This window comes from Neophocaena asiaeorientalis, unplaced genomic scaffold (assembly GCF_003031525.2).
Source record: "Neophocaena asiaeorientalis asiaeorientalis breed wild unplaced genomic scaffold, Neophocaena_asiaeorientalis_V1.1 scaffold164, whole genome shotgun sequence".
Taxonomy (NCBI): Eukaryota; Metazoa; Chordata; class Mammalia; order Artiodactyla; family Phocoenidae; genus Neophocaena; species Neophocaena asiaeorientalis.
Window position 1 is genome coordinate 620525 of NW_020173727.1, and position 20043 is coordinate 640567.

The window sequence follows — 20043 nt, forward strand, 5'->3', positions numbered from 1 at the left end:
CCTTTTCCCCTTTTTTTTTTTTTTTTTTTTTTTGCGGTACACGGGCCTCTCACTGTTGTGGCCTCTTGCATTGCGGAGCACAGGCTCCAGACGCGCAGGCTCAGCGGCCATAGCTCACGGGCCTAGCCGCTCCGTGGCATGTGGGATCTTCCTGGACCGGGGCACAAACCCGTGTCCCCTGCATCGGCAGGCGGACTCTCAACCACTGCGCCACCAGGGAAGCCCCCATTACTCTCTTGAAGGATATTAGGCTCAAAGGACTGGTTCCTCCCCATACCATCATCTAGCTTAGAGGCAAAACCAGTGTTGTCTCTCAGGGTTAAACGTTTATGTATGTGTCAAAAATACAGGAATACAGATGAGAAAAGAAGAGGTATGGGAAGATGGAGGAGGTTACTGGGAAATGAAGGCGTCTAGAAGACTTCACAGATGAGAAGAGGTGTGAAATAGACCTTGAGTGAAGCCCGATTTCCATAGGGGTTAATGATGGGGGGAGAGAGGGAAAGAGGCATGTAGAAAGAAGATAGAAGGCATAAGATGTTCTTGGGGACAGGAAAGAAACAAGATACACAGGAACCCTCTCTCTGTGTTGGTGTTGGGAGGAAAGGAGATGAGAGAGAAGATTATGGGGTATCTTGACAAAGTAGCCTAACTGCAGTAACAAAGAACTAATGCATCTGCGTGTTTTAACAAAATAAAATTTATTTCTTGCTCATTTAACAGTTCCTTGCATGTGTTTAGTGGGTAGATTTCCACATGGTGACTCAGAGAAGCAGGCTCTTTCACTTTGTTGCAAGGTTCTTGCTGTTCTCACCATTCAGCTGGCTCTCCTTCCTGTAGGGAGAGAAAGTGAGAGCATGGTGCTTTGAATGGGAGAGATTTTTATGAGTCAGGCCTGGAAGTGTTCTACATTATTTCCATCTACCTCCCATTGACCACCCCTAGCTGCAAGGGAGTCTGAGGAATGTAGATGGGCTCTGTGTCAGGAGAAAAAGGATTCTACACACACATACTCACTTCTACATTGACTTTTAGCTTAAGTGGGCTGAACTTCCTCCTGAATGCAGTGGTAAGTTATCCCCCACCTTAGCTTGGGGGCACGCTCCATAAAGAATGATTTTTGTATGTTATATTCACTGCTGTATCCCCAACATATGGTAGACCTTGAATAAGTCTTTGATCAAAGAATGAAACAGTGGTTGGATGCTGGAAAGGAGTCTTGGAGATATTGAACCTCCCAGGATGGTTTAGTGCAAGAGAGTTGAGGCAGGGAAGCCAATTAGAAAGCGATGGCGATAATCTGATAGAGCCTGAGTTAGTGCGGTTACAATAGGAATTAGTACACTTTTAGAACCAAACATATTTATTTCTGCTATTTTAACTTTCTTAGTTTACAGCAGAGCCCCAGCTTATAGTTTAACCAGAGTCCCTGCTGAGTTGAAATCACAGAAGCAGGTTGTGAGCTGAAAGGGCCTGGGACTTTCTTTGGAGGTATTAATTGGAATGCAGCCTTGGGACTTGGGCTATGCTACAATACTGCAACCCAAACAAAATAAAACCTGACCAAACCAGCAAACCCAGATTGGAGTTCAAGTTACTTTAACAGACTCTTGGGAAACACAAACTGCAGTTGTATTATGTATGCAAAATTCGCTCTTTGACCTTATTGTAAGGAAAATTACTGGAGTACACACAGTCTTTGGCCAGCTTTCCAGTGTGTTGGACAAGTTAACGGCTATGCAGTTATGCAGTATTTTTCTTAAATTTTCATTTTAAAATATGCTTGAAAAATAGATGCTTATCCAACAAGAACAGAGAATATCCATGAAAAGAATACGTTCTCTGTGCATCTAAGAGAAGCTGACACCCAGGCAACCTCGTGTGGCCCAAGGCTTCATGATTTTAGGAAGTTGCTGGCAGATGAACTTCTTTGAAATTAAAAGCTAAAGAGAGCATTCTGTCCTCCCTCTAGATTTGACTTTTGTGGTTTATGTATAAGCTGGGGCAGACCTCACAGTATGACCTAGACTCAGGTTATGCGCCTCTGAAGTCTGGTGAAAGGCCAGACTTCAGGATTATGCAGAGTTGAGTGAGGAACCTCACTGAGAACAGCCAGGGATTCCTAGGAGAGTTTTAGCGATTCTTGCTGATCTGGAAATAATGTAAAAACAACAGAAGAGCTTTTTGTGGTATTTTCGTGTGTTTTCTATTGGTTTGGGGAAGAAGCCAACATTAAAGTGGCTTAAAAATAATAAATATTTAAAAAGACATAACGTGCCCTACCCTTTTCATCCATTCCTACCAAAAAATAAACTATCATAATGAAAATGGCAAGAACAGGAAGGGAAAGCAGAAACAACAGGCGACAGTAGTATGCTAGGATGGGAAGGATCCAGACGGCTAATGTCTGGTGTCAATACAGAAAGTGCTGGGGAAGGTGTGAGGAAACGCCACGAGGGAATCTTTCCCTTGTGAGGCCCGGGACTCTTTGAAGCGTGAGCTCCTCATTTCCTGAGGTCTCTCGAGATAGAAATTCCAGGCTTGAGACAATGGGTACTTTTTAGGGTCTACTAGTTTGGTTTCTAGCTCAAATCCTAGAGAAGCCAATTCATTGAAATTCCATTTGCCTAGTGATCTATCTACCAAACTTACTGATTTTTCTAAAGAAAAAAACCTTAATTATTCCCAAATTTGATAGCAATTCATAGTGCACAGGATAGTTTTCACACGAGCCTTGCAGAGTTATTGGATGTAAATTGACTGGAAAGCACTTTTTTTTTTTTTTTTTTCTGCTCCAGCTTTCTGAAGATTCAGTTACAAGTTGCTGAGGCTGGAAAAACAGGGGTCCCTGCTGAGGGATAGGGAAGGGGGAGTTGGTATGCTCATCTTCACATCCTGGAGAGGCGAGAGATGCTGACGGGCAGAGAAGGAGGGATGCTGAGGAAGAGAAGAAAGGAGTGGGTGTCAGAGGTGATAGATGCTGGAGGACAGAGAGGGTCAAGGATGAGGGGCAGGGAAAGATTTGAAGGCTCTAGAACATCTTCCAAGGCTGCTAAAGCTCTGCCAGTCCTTCTAATATCGATAATCATAAACCTTCTACTTACTTAATCGACACAGGTTTGGTTAGCTGGGCGACTTCAGTGGAATGGTTCTTCCGAACATTGGCTTTCAGTGTATCCATTTTCAGCAGATTGGCTAACTTCCCCAAATCCGAGCCTTGCTGAGCCACTCTGGCAACACCTTTAAGGTGTGGCCAAAAGGGAAGCCTTCATGGAGGAAGCTGTCAGCAGGACAGAAGAGGACACATCTCAGCAAAACCCCAATAGTTGCTTTGCTGCATTGGGCTTGGAAAGAGAGCCCACCTTGTTTGGGTTTGCCCGAGACTTCCCTGGTTTTAGTATCGAAAGCCTCAAATCTCAGGCAAACTGAGATGGTTGGCTGGTCTTAAGAGGGGAAAAGGTAAAGAAAGGTGGTGGTGACTGGGGAGAGGTGATACTGTAGCCGTCTCTTTAGGGGTGGTCGGTCTCCTCACGGGTATCATTCATGGGGCTTACAGGGAAGATCAAAGGATGCCTGGGGACAATTGCACAGATCTGAGCAGTCACCCCAGTGACCCAGCACCAGGAAAGGCCTAGGTTTGTTCCAGATATCTTGGTTAGACAATATATATATGCAAGTACTTTTCTAAATGTGCTTTTTTCTCTTTCTCTTTTCTTCAGGGAGGCAGGACACAGTGTGTGAGAGAAGTCTGTCCCATTCTCTCCTGTCCTCAGCACCTTAGCCACATTCCACCAGGACAGTGCTGCCCCAAATGTTTGGGTGAGTGACTGTTTGCAGGTCAAAGAACAATGTAATTTATTCTTGGAGTTTCTGCTGAGAGTCGTCATCCACTTTGTTATCTTGAGGTTCTCAAATTGTGCTATTTCGTGGCTTCTTAGAGACAATGCCTTCTTCTGATTACCCGAGTGTAAGGTGTGTACAGAGTTTGTCTCTCTTCTGGGCCTCCACAGAGCTTTCTTTTCTCTTGTCTTCCCATGTATCTGTAAACCCGGTACACTGGACAACCTGGGATAATAGCCCCTTGTGGGGAGAACAGTATTGAAGAAACCATCTTTAATTGGACATATGATGATTAGTAGGAATATATTTTTGTGGGGAGAACAGTATTGGGAAACAATCTTTAACTGGGCATCTGACACTCAGTAGGAATATATTTTAAAGGCGTGTGAAGTAAACGTACATGGAGGAATACAGAGTAATTGGGTTGGCCAAAAAGTTCGTTTGGTTTTTTCCATATGATGGCTCTAGTAGTGCTTAGTTGTCTTTAACTTCATTCAAAAAATTTTGTTAGATTGTATTGTGACAGCTGTCATATCAGCGTGCTTTAAAATAAAAAAACCTTATCAAAATTGGTGAATTTTTGTATAGCCATTTTAATATTGAAGATGGAAGAAAAAAGCAACATTTTTGGCATATTATGCTTTATTATTTCAAAAAAGGTGAAAACACAACTGAAACGCAAAAAAAGATTTGTGCAGTGTATGGAGAAAGTGCTGTGACTAAATGGGTCAAAAGTGGTTTGCGAAGTTTTGTGCTGGAGATGTCTTGCTGGACGATGGGTAGACCAGTTGAAGTTGATAGCGATCAAACTGAGCAATTGAGAACAATCAATGTTATACCATGCGGGAGATAGACGACATACTCAAAATATCCAAATCAAGTGCTGAAAATCATTTGCACCAGCTTGGTTATGTTCATCGCTTTGACGTTTGTGTTCCACATAAGGTAGGAGAAAAAAACCTTCTTGACTGTGTTTCCGCATGCGATTCTCTACTTAAATGTAACGAAAACGCTCCATTTTTAAAACAAATTGTGACGGGCAATGAAAAGTGGATACTGTACAATAATGTGGGATGGAAGAGATCGTGGGGCAAGCGACATGAACCACCACCAACCACACCAAAGGCTGGTTTTCATCCAAAGAAGGTGATGAAGGTTATGTATATGGTGAGATTGGAAGGGAGTGCTCTATTATGAGCTCCTTCCGGAAAACCCAACGATTAATTCCAACAAGTACTACTCCCAGTTAGACCAACTGAAAGCAGCACTCGGTGAAAAGCGTCTGGAATTAGTCAACAGAAAACGCATAACCTTCCATCAGGATAATGCAAGGCCGCATGTTTCTTTGATGACCAGGCAAAAACTGTTACAGCTTGGCTGGGAAGTTCTGATTCATCCACTGTATTCACCAGACATTGCATCTTCAGATTTCCATTTATTTCAGTCTTTACAAAATTCCCTTAATGGAAAAAATTTCAGTTCCCTGGAAGACACCTGGAACAGTTCTTTGCTCAAAAAGATAAAAAGTTTTGGGAAGATGGAATTATGAAGTTGCCTGAAAAATGGCAGAAGGTAGTGGAACAAAATGGTGAATATGTTGTTGAATAAAGTTCTTGGTGGAAGGGCTTCCCTGGTGGCGCAGTGGTTGAGAGTCCGCCTGCCGATGCAGGGGACAGGGGTTCGTGCCCCGGTCCGGGAGGATCCCACATGCCACGGAGTGGCTGGGCCCATGAGCCGTGGCCACTGAGCCTGCGCGTCTGGAGCCTGTGCTCCGCAACGGGAGAGGCCACAACAGTGAGAGGCCCGCGTACCGCAAAAAAAGATAAATAAATTAAAAAAAAATAAAGTTCTTGGTGAAAATGAAAAACGTGTCTTTTATTTTTACTTAAAACGCGAAGGAACTTTTTGGCCAACTCAATACTTTTAGAGGCAAAAACAAGCAGGAGGGTAACATGCCAAAAATGAGAGGTTTGGAAGGGAATAATGAATAATAGTCAATAAAAAAGGAGGATTAGCTATTTCTTTTTGAGCGATTGCTATGTGCTAGGCACCATGTGAAAACACTGTATATACTTCTCATTTAGTTTTCTCAAGAGGCTGTGACATACAGGTGCTAAGTATAGAATTCTGATGTGTGATGTAGGTGCCATTCTTAGTTTTATTGTACTGAGAAGCAAGTAGATTCCTAGAAGGTAGCACAGCTAGTGAGCTGTGAAGTTGACACCTGAACGTGAGTCTCTGTGATTCTTGAGCCCACAGTTACTTTAACCTGCTGCTACTCATCTTCCCTGGTGATATGGAGAGCAGCACGAATGTTACCAACTGAGAGGAGACAACCCATGATGGAGAGGCTCTAGAGCATGAGACTCTTTGGCTTTTGTTTAAACTTTATGTCAGCTTCTTCCATGTGATCCTTAGGTCCTTGAGTTAGTTGAGGTCAGACTCTTTAAGAGTCAAATAAAAGTAGCTTGATCCATCACGTGAATACAATAGAATATCCAGCATCCCCACCAGAATCTCCAGGGATCCTTGGGGGATGGCTTATATTTTCTCTGGTCACCACTGGCTTTGTGTTTCAGCTTCTGCTGTTTTCTCTCTCTTTGTACCCTTTCTCTTTCCTCTATTCTCTCCTCCCCCTCCCCCTTCCCTCCTCCTCTTCCTCTTCCTCCTTCTTCTTCAACATCATTTTGTCCTTTCAGGGACAGCCCCCCTCTAGTCTTTTCACATTCTATCGTTCTATTGAGTCAGGGCTTGCATAGCAGATTTCACTGAAGGTTTACCGTCAGTGGAGATGATTACTTTTCAGGGAAGCACAGTGAATAACATAAAATGAACTATTAAGCTCCCTTTGTTCTTAAAAGGTCTTAGATATTTTGCCTTCAGGAGAATTTCACTGTTTCCCTCTTTTGTTTGGGCTCCAGTCTCCTTTCCTTACTGTCCATACTTTTTCCTTGAATATCTGTCTTTTCTTTTATAGCTTGCCTTCCCCAGTTCCAAAACATCTGCTGATTTATTTTCCTCCTTCCCAGCTTATCATGGCCATACCTTGAAGCCTTATCTTTCTACAACCAAATTGGCAAATAAAAGTATCTTGTTAAACTAAGGCAGATTTCTCCTCTTTGTAGGATTCTGCTGCTAATTCTTCATCTAACAATGTTTGCCTTCCTGCTGTGTACACACACACACACACACACACACACACACACACACACACCCCTATTTTTAAAGTAAATACAAAGGTATTCTAAGAACAAAGCAGAATTGTTTAGACATGGCTGGCTAAAGGCATTTCCACTGATTTGTGTGCTTCTTGGGTTGCCAGCATGTTCTTGTGCCCCTGGGATAGAATTAGCCAGTTCACTGTTGTTGAAATTCTCATGCTGTGGGTCATGGTGGAAGCAGTGTCCTGTCTAAGTGGGAAAGTCATCACAGAGGAGGTGTCATTTGGGGCCTGGCCTTGAAGATAAGTAGGCTTGATTGATGCTTTGAAGCTGGTATCGTGGATATTCTGAGTCAAGTCAGAGGTTTCTCACATGAACAATGGCTGTTGTATTGAATGCAGATTTTTCTGTCTGTTCGTGGTCATAAGACAGACTACAAAAGGAACGCCAAGTCTTAGGAAACTTGAAAGTCATAATTCTTCCAAATGAGACCTTTTACAGTTGGGCTAAGCCCCTGCAGAACAATGTGGAAATGGCTTAAATTAGGCTATGCATGGAGTCTCTGAACCATTCTTTTGAATGTTTTATCTTATTTTGAGCCATGATGACTTTGGGATTAAAGTAAGATTGTATGTTTTTTGAAAGTAAAAGGAAACATACCCACACAACAGAAGACAGAAAGGAAAAAAAAGGAAACACAGGGATGCTTACTAGATGCATCTTAGGCTAATTAGACTTTTGGCTTGTTGGACACTGATTTGCTGTTCGATTCTCCCTTGACCAAGATGCATTCACACAACATACCTCTGCTTTTGTATGACAACATTCTTTTCCTGTCTTTTCTCATTTTCAGCGATAGCCTCATCAGAGGTTTGTGTACACAGAGTACCCAGTGCACCTCTTATTTATTTATTTGTTTTTGGCTGCGCTGAGCCGCATGCGGGATCTTAGTTCCCTGACCAGGGACTGAACCCGTGCGTGCTCCCTGCAGTGGAAATGTGGAGTCTTAACCACTGGACCGCTGGGGAAGTCCCCCAGTGCACTGGGGAAGTCCCCCAGTGCACAGCCCAGGATCATATTTGAATTATACCACCTCTAATAATGATAACACTTATCATCTGCCACCTATTGGGTGTGTTTAATGAGTACCAGGCTCCGTGCTAAGAGCTTTACACCAATATTTTTAGGTAAAATTTACATTTTCTAGAGGGATAATTCAAGCCATTGGTCACATTTGTTCAGGGGGATAAACTCATTGAAGGGTCTTTTTGTTCAGCAGTCTACTGATGTATCAATCCACCAGTCCAACCATCTATAAAAGATAGGAAAAAGGCAAACCAGGTTACCACAATTTGAAAAAAATACTCAATTGAAGCAGAGCTATTTTTAATTCTTAAAAGACAGCAATATCTCTCTGATTTGAACAATTCTAATTCTGAGAATAGCATTTAGCATGTGCTTATAGGTATTTCAGCGTTTCATTGGGCCTCCTAATAAATAGAGATTGCTTTTAACCTTTTTACAGGAAGAGTGTGGGTATAAATCTGATGAGTGATGATTAATCTTTGACTTCTCAACTTAGTCCTTAATTGAAGTAATGTTTCAGGGATGTTTTATGTGATCCAAGGAGTAGAGACTCAAATACTGAAAGAAAGGAGGATGTTGGATTGTACCCTTTATTCGGGGTTGCTTTTTTGGTCCTTTGGGTCCCCAATCAAATCCTCACATCAGGGAAAACCAAGGTAATTCTACAAGCGGTGTGATGCCTGTGGAAGGTTGGACCCTGGGGGAGTTGGAGTCTGCCTCTCTGTGCTCTTTGAGTTAGCGTCACCCTTCATGCCAATGGACTTATCATTTCTTCAACTGAGATGCTATCTCATTAGTTCTTTTTCCCCATCCTAGTCCTTCCTGGGATATCTTGACTTCTCCTGCCTCTTCCCTGCCAATACCCACTTTCTGGATAATTTTATTTATTCTTTCAGATACAGCTCAGGCATCACATCCTCCAAGAAGTCTTCTTTCCCTCCCTGTCCCCACAGTTCCCAGATTGGCTTCTTTCCAGAGCTGACCATCTTGCTGTATTGAAATCATCTTTTGTGGGTGTATTTCCCCAGTAGACTGAGCTCTGTCAGGATAGGATGTCTTAGTCATCCTGCTTCACTATGATGAACTCGTAATAAAGATTTGTTGAACTAAAAGGATTCAGTGTGGAATCAGAGTCTCTTTAGCAAAAACTCTCTAAAGTCATGACTCCTGGGGATCCCCTGGGAACATCTGACCCAAGGCTCTGTTTTTGTGCAGCAAAATAGCTGGTCTTGTGAGAATGTTTAACACTCCTGTGATGTAATTGCTGATGATGAAGTGGGACATACCTGGCTTCTGTCTTGCTAACGCTATGCCATTGCTTCCCTCTAGGTCAGAGGAAAGTATTTGACCTCCCGTTTGGAAGCTGCCTCTTTCGCAGTGATGTTTATGACAATGGATCCTCTTTTCTCTATGATAACTGCACTGCATGTACCTGCAGGGTAAGGTGGTTCTGAGGGGCTGTGGTCCAACACTGATAGCATTTTTGGTTTTTAGTATTAACATAGCCAAACATGATAATGTGTTATTTATGGGAAGGAGGCATTATTGATGTCACTTTATGACTAAAATCTTACTTCAAGGTCACAAGAATGTTCAAACATAGGACCCAAATTACAACTCACTGTCATCTTCCCAGGACCAGTAAGTTAGCTCCTGGTGGTGAGAATTAAACTCTTAGCGGCTGTCCTTCCTGAAGGACTTTCTAAAAAAATCAGACAAATGCACGTGGCAATGTTCTCTGGCTCTAGTTATTCAAGATGAATTTTCTCTGATGCACCTGGCAATAAAAATGGCTTTAATCACATTCAAGAGAAAAAGGCATGGATTCACAGTTTATCATAAAAATAAACCTGGTAGCTTGGGAAGAGAGTATTTATGTGTTGTTCATTGTACCATTTCTTACTTGAGTCATTACACACTTTTCTCAAAAGGCAACCACAAGTCTAGTGACTGGTAAAGAAAGAATTCCACAGCTTCAGAAATTTAAAGGGATACATATCACACGTTTCTAGACTATGTTTATGTGGTGATTTATTTCTGAAACCGAGAAAATCATTTATATGGAGGACTTCAGGATCATTCATTAGTGAGTTAACCCAAACTATGTGACACGAGTTTAGGATAATACATTTTGGTGGTGATAGTTGCTGTTTTGTTTTTAATAGCCAGAGGGCTATAGAGGGAAAGAGGAGCTTTTCTCAATGTCAACTATGAGTCAGTAGCTGGGATTAGAGTTCAGAAGTTCCTGGTTACTTGAGGCATGCTTTGTTAAGTAGCATGCACTTCTTCAGGGAGGTGGCCCAGTAAGGTCTGAACTGTCTGTTCCCTGGCACTGAACAGTGAGTAATTCTGAAGCTCGGGACTACCTTCCTGAGGCTCCGTCCTCTCCTCTGTGGTTTGTATTATCCTGTGCTAAACATATAGTCACTCCTTCCGCCTTGGCCTCCATCCTCAGGACTTCTCTTTCTCTCCAGGAATTTCACAGGTTATAGCTTCCTCTTGGGGATACTGAGCCTTTGATGAAACACATCACATTTCCAATTCTCTTGATTACAGGAAAGCCAGGCATCCCAGGAATGGAAATTAGTTATGCTTGCAATATTTTGGGTCTCATTCTATTTTTTGTCTTTTTTTTTTTGCAGACAAATTTTTTTAAAATAAATTCATTATTTGTTTAGTTTTGGGTCTTTGTTGCTGTGCGTGGGCTTTCTCTAGTTGCAGCAAGCAGAGGCTACTCTTTGTTGCGGTGCACAGGCTTCTCATTGCAGCGGCTTCTCTTCTTGCGGAGCACGGGCTCTAGGTACGTGGGCTTCAGTAGTTGTGGCACGCAGGCTCTAGAGTACAGGCTCAGTAGTTGTGGAGCACGGACTTAGTTGCTCCACAGCATGTGGGATCTTCCCAGCCCAGGGCTCGAAGCCATGTCCCCTGTATTGGCAGGTGGATTCTTAGCCACTGCACCACACACCAGGGAAGTCCCTTGGGTCTCATTCTTTAAGAGATTCTTTGAGAGATGATTAGGCAATATGTCCCAGTACTCAAAAGAAGTATAACCATTCCTTTAAGATGTTTTTATCAGAGTATGAGTTCACGGTCATTTCTGGGAAATTGGATGCTTGAAGAATCAAGCTGCAATCATTTGGGATGATCAGTATTGTTTTTTATCTATTTAGAGCTTCCCTCTCTGGCATCCCCATCCAATGCCATGACAGGTACAGGAAATAGTTCTCTGAACACAGTATGGTTTCAGGTCTCCATGCCTTCAAACTTAAGGATTCTTCTGCCTGCCGTGTCCTCATCTTCTTTAAATTTGATTAGCAAACTCCTCTTCATCCACAGCAGCCCATCTCAGGTGTCACCTCCTTTAGTGAGGCTTTCCTGACCCACCTAGATTGGTAATTGTTCCATCTTCTCTACTACCCCTACACCTGTACTAGTTCTGTTTACCACATTATACTGCAGTCTTTGTTTAGATGGTTATCTCTCCTCTTCGTGAGTTCCTTGAAGACAGAGCACATCATCCATCTCTGTATTCTCATTGCTTAACCCAGTGCCAGGCAATGATCTAATGGGTACTGTGTGTGTGTTTGTGTGTGTGTGTGTGGGGGGGTGGGTGTGTATTTAATGAAAGTTGGGAAATCTACCATGAAGTATGCATTATTCGAGAGCTAGTGAGTGCCCTTGTTTTTCAAACTTGAAATCAAGACATACAGTTTGACAAAGGATTTTTTTTTCCAATTTATGAGTTGACTTATAATAATTTCTATGCGCCAGATACTGTGCCAAGTACTTTACATATTTCATTTAAACTGCACAATAAACCTGAGAAGTAGGTATTATCATCTCCATTTTGAAGATGAGGAATCTGAGGCTCAGGGAGATGGATTTGCACAAGATAACACACAATAAATGAACTGGCATTCTACCCTGGTCTTGTTCAACTCTACATCCTATTCACTATATGATGTGGTTAGAACCTTAAAAATAAAGAATAATAAATGCCTTTTTTTTGAAGGATCATCTCATTGTCATATTAATTTTAAGTGGATGAGTTAGTGGGAGTATAGTAGATGGTACCAGAAGTGCCTCTTGAAGTCATAGAATTAACGTAGAAGCTATAGAAGTTACATCTGTTGACTTACACAACCTATCTGTATGCCGTGCTCAGAAGTGAGTCATCTCTCCAAGCTTACTAATAGGGTCTATGTTTCGGAGAGGGGTTTAGTCTCTCATTTCCCTGCTGTTGGCTCACACTAACTCAACACTTTGAGGTCATTGCCCATCTACCCTGGGACACTTCTTTCTTCCATCTTGTCTTCTGATAAGTTACATAAATGTTTTGCTCTTACAGTCATTCCACCTGACAGTCTACTCCAGAAATTGCAGCTTGTTGGCTGGGGAACTGAAGAAATCTACTTTTTTTAGTTGCTCTGAACATTTCTTCCATGCTTTGTTGAGTGAATAAGTAGGCACAATTTACTTGGCTATTTTGTTCATAAATGCTACTTCTTTAGAAATCAAGCCATGCCCCTTTACTTTACAGATATAAACTTTGTCACCCTCAGAGTTTAAGTGGCCTCATTTAAGGTCACACAGTTTATGGAAGAGCCCTAGAACCCAGGCCCAGCTTTGGAACTGCTTATTTGGTTCCTTTGTGAACGTAGAACACAGTAAGGAATTTCATCTTGACATGGAACCTGAGCTCTAAATTTTTACTCTTTGATCAAAGGTACGCTAAACCTTTACACTAAACTTCTAGCCATGGAGGAGAAAGCCATAAAGCCATGGAGGAGAACAGAGGGAGCACAGTTAATGAAGGCTGCAAAAGAGGAAAAGGGTAGGAAGAAAGAAGGAAGCTTGTTGGCCCACAGTGACCCAGGGCTTCTTGCCACACATTGGCTCTAGCAGAATCATCAGTCTCTTGAGCATTAAATGATAAACCCTTGGAAGGTGGGGAGCACATGTCACATAGCTGCTTCTTCTTCTGGTCCAGATACTAAGTCAGCAAATAACATTTTGAAGTGAATGAAAGATTTATGGCAACAAATTAACATATGGTATCTTCAAGATATGTTTTAAAGCAGTTAGTTGTGGGTTGTTAAAGGAAGGCGAGGTAGGATGTTTGATGGAGGTGGAAATCGTTTTTAATGTCCAGTTTGTCTTTGGGCCCCCAGGACTCTACTGTAGTGTGTAAGAAGAAGTGTTCCCACCCTGGTGGATGCAGCAAAGGCGAGGAGGCCTGTTGTGAGGAGTGCCTTCTACGAGTGCCCCCAGAAGACATCAAAGTGTGCAAGTTTGGAAACAAGATTTTCCGGGTATGTCACGAGCCAAGCTCATGGGAACTGTTGTATGATACTGAGTGGTAAAAAGCTCCTGACAAAATGCAGATTGCAGTATTCCATCTTTTGTATATATACATGTGTGTATGTGTATAAATGTACTTATTTATATTACAATATTATATATACATATGTATTTAGAATCAAGGACACACAGGGACAGAGAAGCAACTGTTTGAAAACGTGTTTTTCTTTGGCTTTACTTTTGCTTTATAAAATACTTTAAACCTGTAAAACATGATTCCCCTTTCCAAATGTGGTGGCCAGCGGCTGGGGCTGAGCTGAGGATGTCCCTGGATGGTACAGCTGCGGGTGCCCAAACGCCCAGGGGCATCTCCGGCAGTCGGAGATGCTCAGTGCTCCTTGCCAAGACCCTGATTCTTTTAGAACTTTTCCACTTAAATTACTTTTTCGAAGAGAGATTTTCTCATTTGGAAGATGTTCGGGTGAGGATGTTCACAGGGTATGTGGCCAGCAGAGCAGGTGAGTAAAGGTGAGAGAGCTCTGCCCCAGCCGAGCTAGAAGGGCTGTCTGCTGCCCATCTCAGGTATGTTTTACATCGTTTTCTAACAGCCTGGCTGGGAAGTTGTGCAGCCACCATTTAAACGTCTGGATGAAGATTGTTGGCTTTGTCCAAAGAGCTTCCCATCTAGACTGTTTTCCCCAGGGGTGGAGGGAGTCTCTCTGTATCTGAAGGCATCATCTCAGGATATCATGAGAATTGAGACCCTCAGAATCAAGTCAGAGACAGAGGCACCTCAGGCCTGCTGCACCTAGCTAGATTTCCTATTACAGGGGTGGAGGGAGAGTCTTGATTCTTACGGCATCTGTAAGAAGCCCTGATGTGTCATGCCTAAGGGAAGGCCGTCCTGTGTGTGTTGTGGTTACACCAGGCTTCCAGAGCCACTCACGTGTCCACTTTACACAAAGCCTTCCTCTGTCTCCAGAGCCTCCAGATGCAGTAGGCTCACTCTGATGACAGTTCTGTGTGCAAAGTGCTTTCCAGGCTCCTCGCCCTGGAAAGGTCCCTTCATATAAGTAGACGAGGCCTGAAGTAATTTACAGAGTCCTAGAAATGTGCACTCAGAGAATTTGCAGTAGTCAGATGCTCTTGGAGACAGACTCAGTCAGAGAAATAAAAGGCACTGAAGAGTAGGTAGTCCTTAAAATACCTTCAAAAAATGAGAAGGAAGAGAAAGGGAAATAGTCAACATCAAAGATCTGGGCTAGTTTTTCTGTTTCTACTAAAATTTGCTGCTTAGATCCATAAGCCCAGAAAGGAGTCCTTGCTTTGCCTGTAATCTCCTTTCTCACAAACAAGGATGCACATTCCTGCATGTTCTCCAGAGGTGCAGGGTTTTTGTGACTGGGCATTCGGCAATTGCCAATTATAAATCCAGTGAGTCAAAGAAATTCCTCAAACAGCCCTTTCTGGACTAGAAAATGTGTCCCAAAGTGCTACCCAGCTTTTTGGGAGGAGAGTATCAGACAGGCAGGGACATGGGACAAATGGCTCTTGGAATTTTCTGTCTGGGCTCCACATTTTCAGATGGCTTACGGGTCAGGTGTCCTCCTGGCAATGGGAGTCATATGAATTAGCCTCTGTTCTTTGCATGTTCGTGCCCTGTGTGGGCCAGAACCATGTCACATCTGGGAATAAACTAACCACCTGCGGACATCTCAATTAACTGCTGGCATCTGGGACAGCTCAAACATTTCAGTCCTATGAGATGGAAAAATTAGACCCTTGTGGTTGCATCATGTATGAAAACTCTTGTTTGTCTCCCAGGGTGAAGCTAAGTAAACAATGTAGGAGGTGCAAGATGCAATATGACCTGGTTAGATGTACGAGAATTCTTTTTATATCCTGGAGGGGAAATGCACACATACACATACACACCCCCTCCAATCTAATCTTTCTATCAAATCAGTTAGATGTAGATGAACACCTCAGAGTAATTTAGTCTAATGATGGCATCCATCACTCAGGGTAAGAAATGCTTTCCTTGACAGACAAATCCCAGCCTGCTGGATTAACTCCCATCAGCCTCCAGCTGATAGAGAATCCTGTGCTCTCTCCTGTAGGATGGAGAGATGTGGTCCTCTGTCAACTGCACCATCTGTGCTTGTGTGAAAGGCAAGACAGAGTGTCGCAAGAAGCAGTGCGTTCCCATCAGCAGTTGCCCTCAGGTATGTGTGCAGGTTGACTTTCTCTCTACCTGAGCATCTTGAGAACCATCCTGTGTGTGGCATGGTCACCTACCACCTTCTGAACACAAAATCCAGATCCTCCAAAATTGCCAAGTTCGCAAACAGCCACATGTCCCTTGCAAAACTTGCTCCTTTGCTTTTATGGTTCCCACTCAGATTGTAGCCTAGCGGGACAATAGCTCTTACCTTGCTCCATTTCTTACGGACCTCTCCCAGTTCTTTGTTTCAATGTCTCCAACTCCTGTTTGATCTGCTCCCTGTTTCTTCTGCTGGGTTTTCTGTCGAACATCATAACCGTCCTTTGCATTTTCCTCCTTTCTCTCTCTCTTCTCAAATCAGAATTTTCTTCCCATTAACCATTCAAAGGAATATGTGGTTGTTTATTAGTAAATTTCCCAAGGGGTTTCACCTGCCCAGCAGCACCCTCCAGCCCCTTTACTGAAGTTTTCCCTCTCTAACCCTGGCCTCTGTTGTAGCCCCAAATGGAAATAGCGTCCTTATGGAAATATCTCTTTTCAGAGACCCACAGTTCCAGCACACTGAATAAAGCAACCATTATCTTCCAAAGCATGAGCTTCATTGAATTCACCTCAGCAACTTGAAACCTTTCAAGGTTTTATGCATTTTGGGAAAATGTCAAGCCTATTCAATACCGTCCAGTGAATGAAAAAATACATCCATATATTCAGGACATGTCTTCCCTTCTCTGTTAGAGACAGCTTTTAATTTTATTCACATCTGTTATTATTATAAACAAAAAGTTGCTGTTTTTACTTGAGGGCCAAATGAGGCACAAAAAAACAACAGCTGTTGCTATTGCACAACTGAATAAAAGGGGCAGAAAAAAAAGAAAAAAAAACCCTAATTAGTCTTGCTTTAAAAAGCCTCAGACATAAAACTGAAAACCTCCTATAAAAGAAAAAAAGAAAAAAAAAAAAAAAAACCAGGAGATACAATGAGAAGACTTGAGCATGGTCTGCTTATAAATATTCATTGGGAAAAATGGGATCACATCATCTCTGCCCGTCCTCGGGGAACCCTTGCTGCTAATGAACTCTGGCAGCACATGTTAGTAATAATGGGCTTCCTTATTCTACAGACAAAAACAGAGGGCTGTGCTGCAGGCGTGATGGTTCTCATTGTCCGCTTGCCATGGGGAGGTCAACGCTCTTTCAGTCACCAGCATCTCATTAGTGTCTCTTCTTTGTGGACCGTATTTGGGCCAGGAGCATCCGTCCCTCCAGGCGGGCCTGTTCCCGCCTCACCCCTCCTCGGCTTGTCAGAGCCCATCAGGCAGTGCCCGGCTCCTGCCCCAGGGCTTACCTTTCTGTTTCTAGGCATTTTTCCAACCATTCCTCTGGTTCATACTTTCCCTCCTCAGGGGCCAGCACAAGCACTTTGGAAGATAACTTAGTTCTACCATGGAAATCCTGTTAAACACTTACTTCCCCTCCCCTGCATTGCCTGGGGAAATTAAAAAAAAAAAATTTCTGGAGAAGCAGACTGTATTCCTGCTCTGTCCTTCCTGGCTACTACACATCTCTTTTTCCAGAAGTATGCGTGCCTTGTTGAAAAAGAATTTTGTGGTTGGATTCCCTCCCTGACAGTCCCCCAGGGGCAAAGGAGTGCCTTTTTTGAGAGGGACTGAGGGTTCCACTGGGGACAAGGTCGTTATGACACTGTCATCTCATCAGTGTTAATATGTACTGAAACTTTCTCTGTAGTCACAAGACCAGTCTTGTTTGTTGCTGAGACCACCCCTCTGAGGTGGGTGTTGTTACTAGACCCTTCTTACTGATGAGGTCACAGCGGGTCCAGAGTTCTCCAGCAAGTTACATGTAAGTCAGGAGCGCAGACTTCATAGCTTGCACTTGATTTATTCCCTGCCTAATTTAGTGATCTGACCAGCCCCATTCTCACTTCCTGAAGAAGGGAGCTGGCTGTTTCTGTCGAGGTGCAGATGTAGGGAATCATAGTCACCCTTTGTTGAGGATTTGGTTTATACAGCTCTGCTCCGTTCTGTTAGCGTACCTGATGCCACCCTCTGGTACTATCATTCCATCAGCCTGAGCCAAGCTCCTCTGGCTTTGTCCTCAACTGTTTTCAGTCACGAGAAGCCAAGGAGACCTCTGTGCCAAATAGAAACAGATAAGAGAGCTCTTGGCCATAAAATTGTCATGGTGCCCCAGCCATGGGAGGGCTGCCAGTTTTAAGTCTCATTCAAACTTGTCATAGCCTTTAATGTACTACCTTTTAAGGCTTAGCTGATGCAAAAATGAATCAGACATGGTTCTAATTCTTCAATAATCAGCTAGTGTCTTGGTTTTTTTTTGGTTAGTATGATTTTTTTTAAGTACCTAAATCTATTCCTGATGCAATTGACAGGTAGTAAACCAGTGTGTGGCCTTGACACAAGTCTTGGGCCACCTCTCTGTGGTCTGTTTCCTTAGTTTCCTATAAAGATGGGAAACGGGCATCTATATTTAGAGGGTTGTTGTGAAGCATAAATGAGATAAAGTAAGAAGAACGTATGACATTCTTTCTACTGTATAGCAGATACCAAATAAATGTTAAGTTCTCTTAAAGATTAAGATGAGACCTCTCTCATCTTAAAAGTCTGGAGTGGAAAGGGCTTCCCTGGTGGCGCAGTGGTTGAGAGTCCGCCTGCCGATGCAGGGGACACGGGTTCGTGCCCCGGTCCGGGAAGATCCCACATGCCGCGGAGCGGCTGGGCCCGTGAGCCATGGCCGCTGAGCCTGCGCATCCGGAGCCTGTGTACCGCAACGGGAGAGGCCACAACAGTGAGAAGCCCGCGTACCGCAAAAAAAAAAAAAAATCTGGAGTGGAAAGAACGTGGCCTATAAAGTCACACAAAATCAGGTTTGATTTTGGGTTCTACTACCCTTGTATTGCGTGACATCAATTTCTTCATCTATAAGAAGGAAAATGCTCAGCTCATAAAATTCTTGTGCATCTTAATAACACAGATTATGATAACATAATATTAATTAAACCCTAATATGTTCTTAATATTAACTTATAAAATCCTTACAATTAACCTGATGTTAGATAACCTAGGGGAAATATCTAGTAGGATGTTTGTTCCATAGCATGTGCTTCCTAAATGTTAATCTTCTTCCACATTTCTTTTTCCCTGTGATTCCACTGAGTCAGAGATAAGAAAGATCCATTCTCTGATAAGGGTCCTGAGAATATGCTTCTTCCTTTAAATGTCAAGCATCAACAAAAAATTGAAATAAATGCAGTAGAGGAGATTACACTGTATTTCCAGAAAGGTAATGGAAAATTACTCAGGATTTCAAAACCCTCAGCCTCATTGGCTTTGACTACATAATAGTGACTTAACAGGGATAGCATACTGCTTTCTGAAAGAAGAAATCACACTGAATTTGATCCGTAGCACAGATATTGTTCGTATGCATAGGCCCAAGCTTGGATTACTGTTTATTTTTGGGCCCTTCCAATAAGCAAAGACAGAATGAAGGCCTTGCATGGATTGATAGCTTGACAGCCAATTCCCATTTCTTTGTGTGTGTACTTGGTCTCTAGAGGGCTAGATTTGGGTATCAGTGAAAAGGTGGAATCCAGACTGTCTCCATCTTCACTCCATGTGAGAAAAATCACACCAATGAGGCCTTTAGATATTGTATTTCTCAGAGGATAAAAACAGGAAAGCTTTCTGAATGACTCTGCCTGGCCATAGAACCTGATACTTGAAACTTCATTTTTACCACCATCATCACCATCTGGGCATTGAGTTCAAATACAGCTGGGACTGATTTCATTGGTTTGTCTGGTATTAGATTTAAAAAAGAGTTTTGTCCTCAGCAGACCCTGTTTCTTAACACTGAAATCTTATTTGTTTTTCTCTTGATTAGGGTAAAATTCTCAACAGGAAAGGATGCTGTCCTATTTGCACTGAAAGTAAGTTTGTTAAAAATATGCTATTAATATTTATTTTGCATTTTATAGTGCAACAAGGAAAACGGTGGTGTAAGTTTTCAGCCTATTTTAGTTCTGTAGGTCTAGGTTGGGATCATCTCACCTTTCTACAGACAATTTAAGTCAATGGTAATCCTCGAACGGAAGCACAACTGAGACAAATGTAGATGTTTCCGTTGGAATTTGCTGCTCTGAGAAATTTAGAAGGCAAACGGTCTGATGAGGTTTTAGGAAGGACCAGATAACTTCATGTGCCTTTTAACTGCTAATAGCATTTGCAGTCATAGCGGCTAAGATAATGATATCCAGTAAAACCAAACATTATATATAATCTAGGAGAGATTTTCCTTCTATCATTATGAAGCCAAACAGCTGCCCTTCTTCCTCCCTCACCCCCACCGTTTTGCCCTTTCTCTTGGGCACATCCCCTGTTGCTGTTGGTAGAG

At 42.7% G+C, this 20043-nt stretch overlaps 1 protein-coding gene across 1 annotated transcript in view; it reads left to right on the top strand.

The window, feature by feature from the left end:
* Positions 1-20043, top strand: part of BMPER (BMP binding endothelial regulator) — a 252693-nt gene that overhangs the window by 134543 nt on the left and 98107 nt on the right. Inside the window, exons 7-11 of the mRNA XM_024750771.1 lie at positions 3720-3819; positions 9417-9526; positions 13259-13399; positions 15509-15613; positions 19534-19579. Of these exons, the coding sequence (XP_024606539.1) occupies positions 3720-3819; positions 9417-9526; positions 13259-13399; positions 15509-15613; positions 19534-19579 (502 nt within the window). The remainder of the gene's footprint in view (positions 1-3719; positions 3820-9416; positions 9527-13258; positions 13400-15508; positions 15614-19533; positions 19580-20043) is intronic.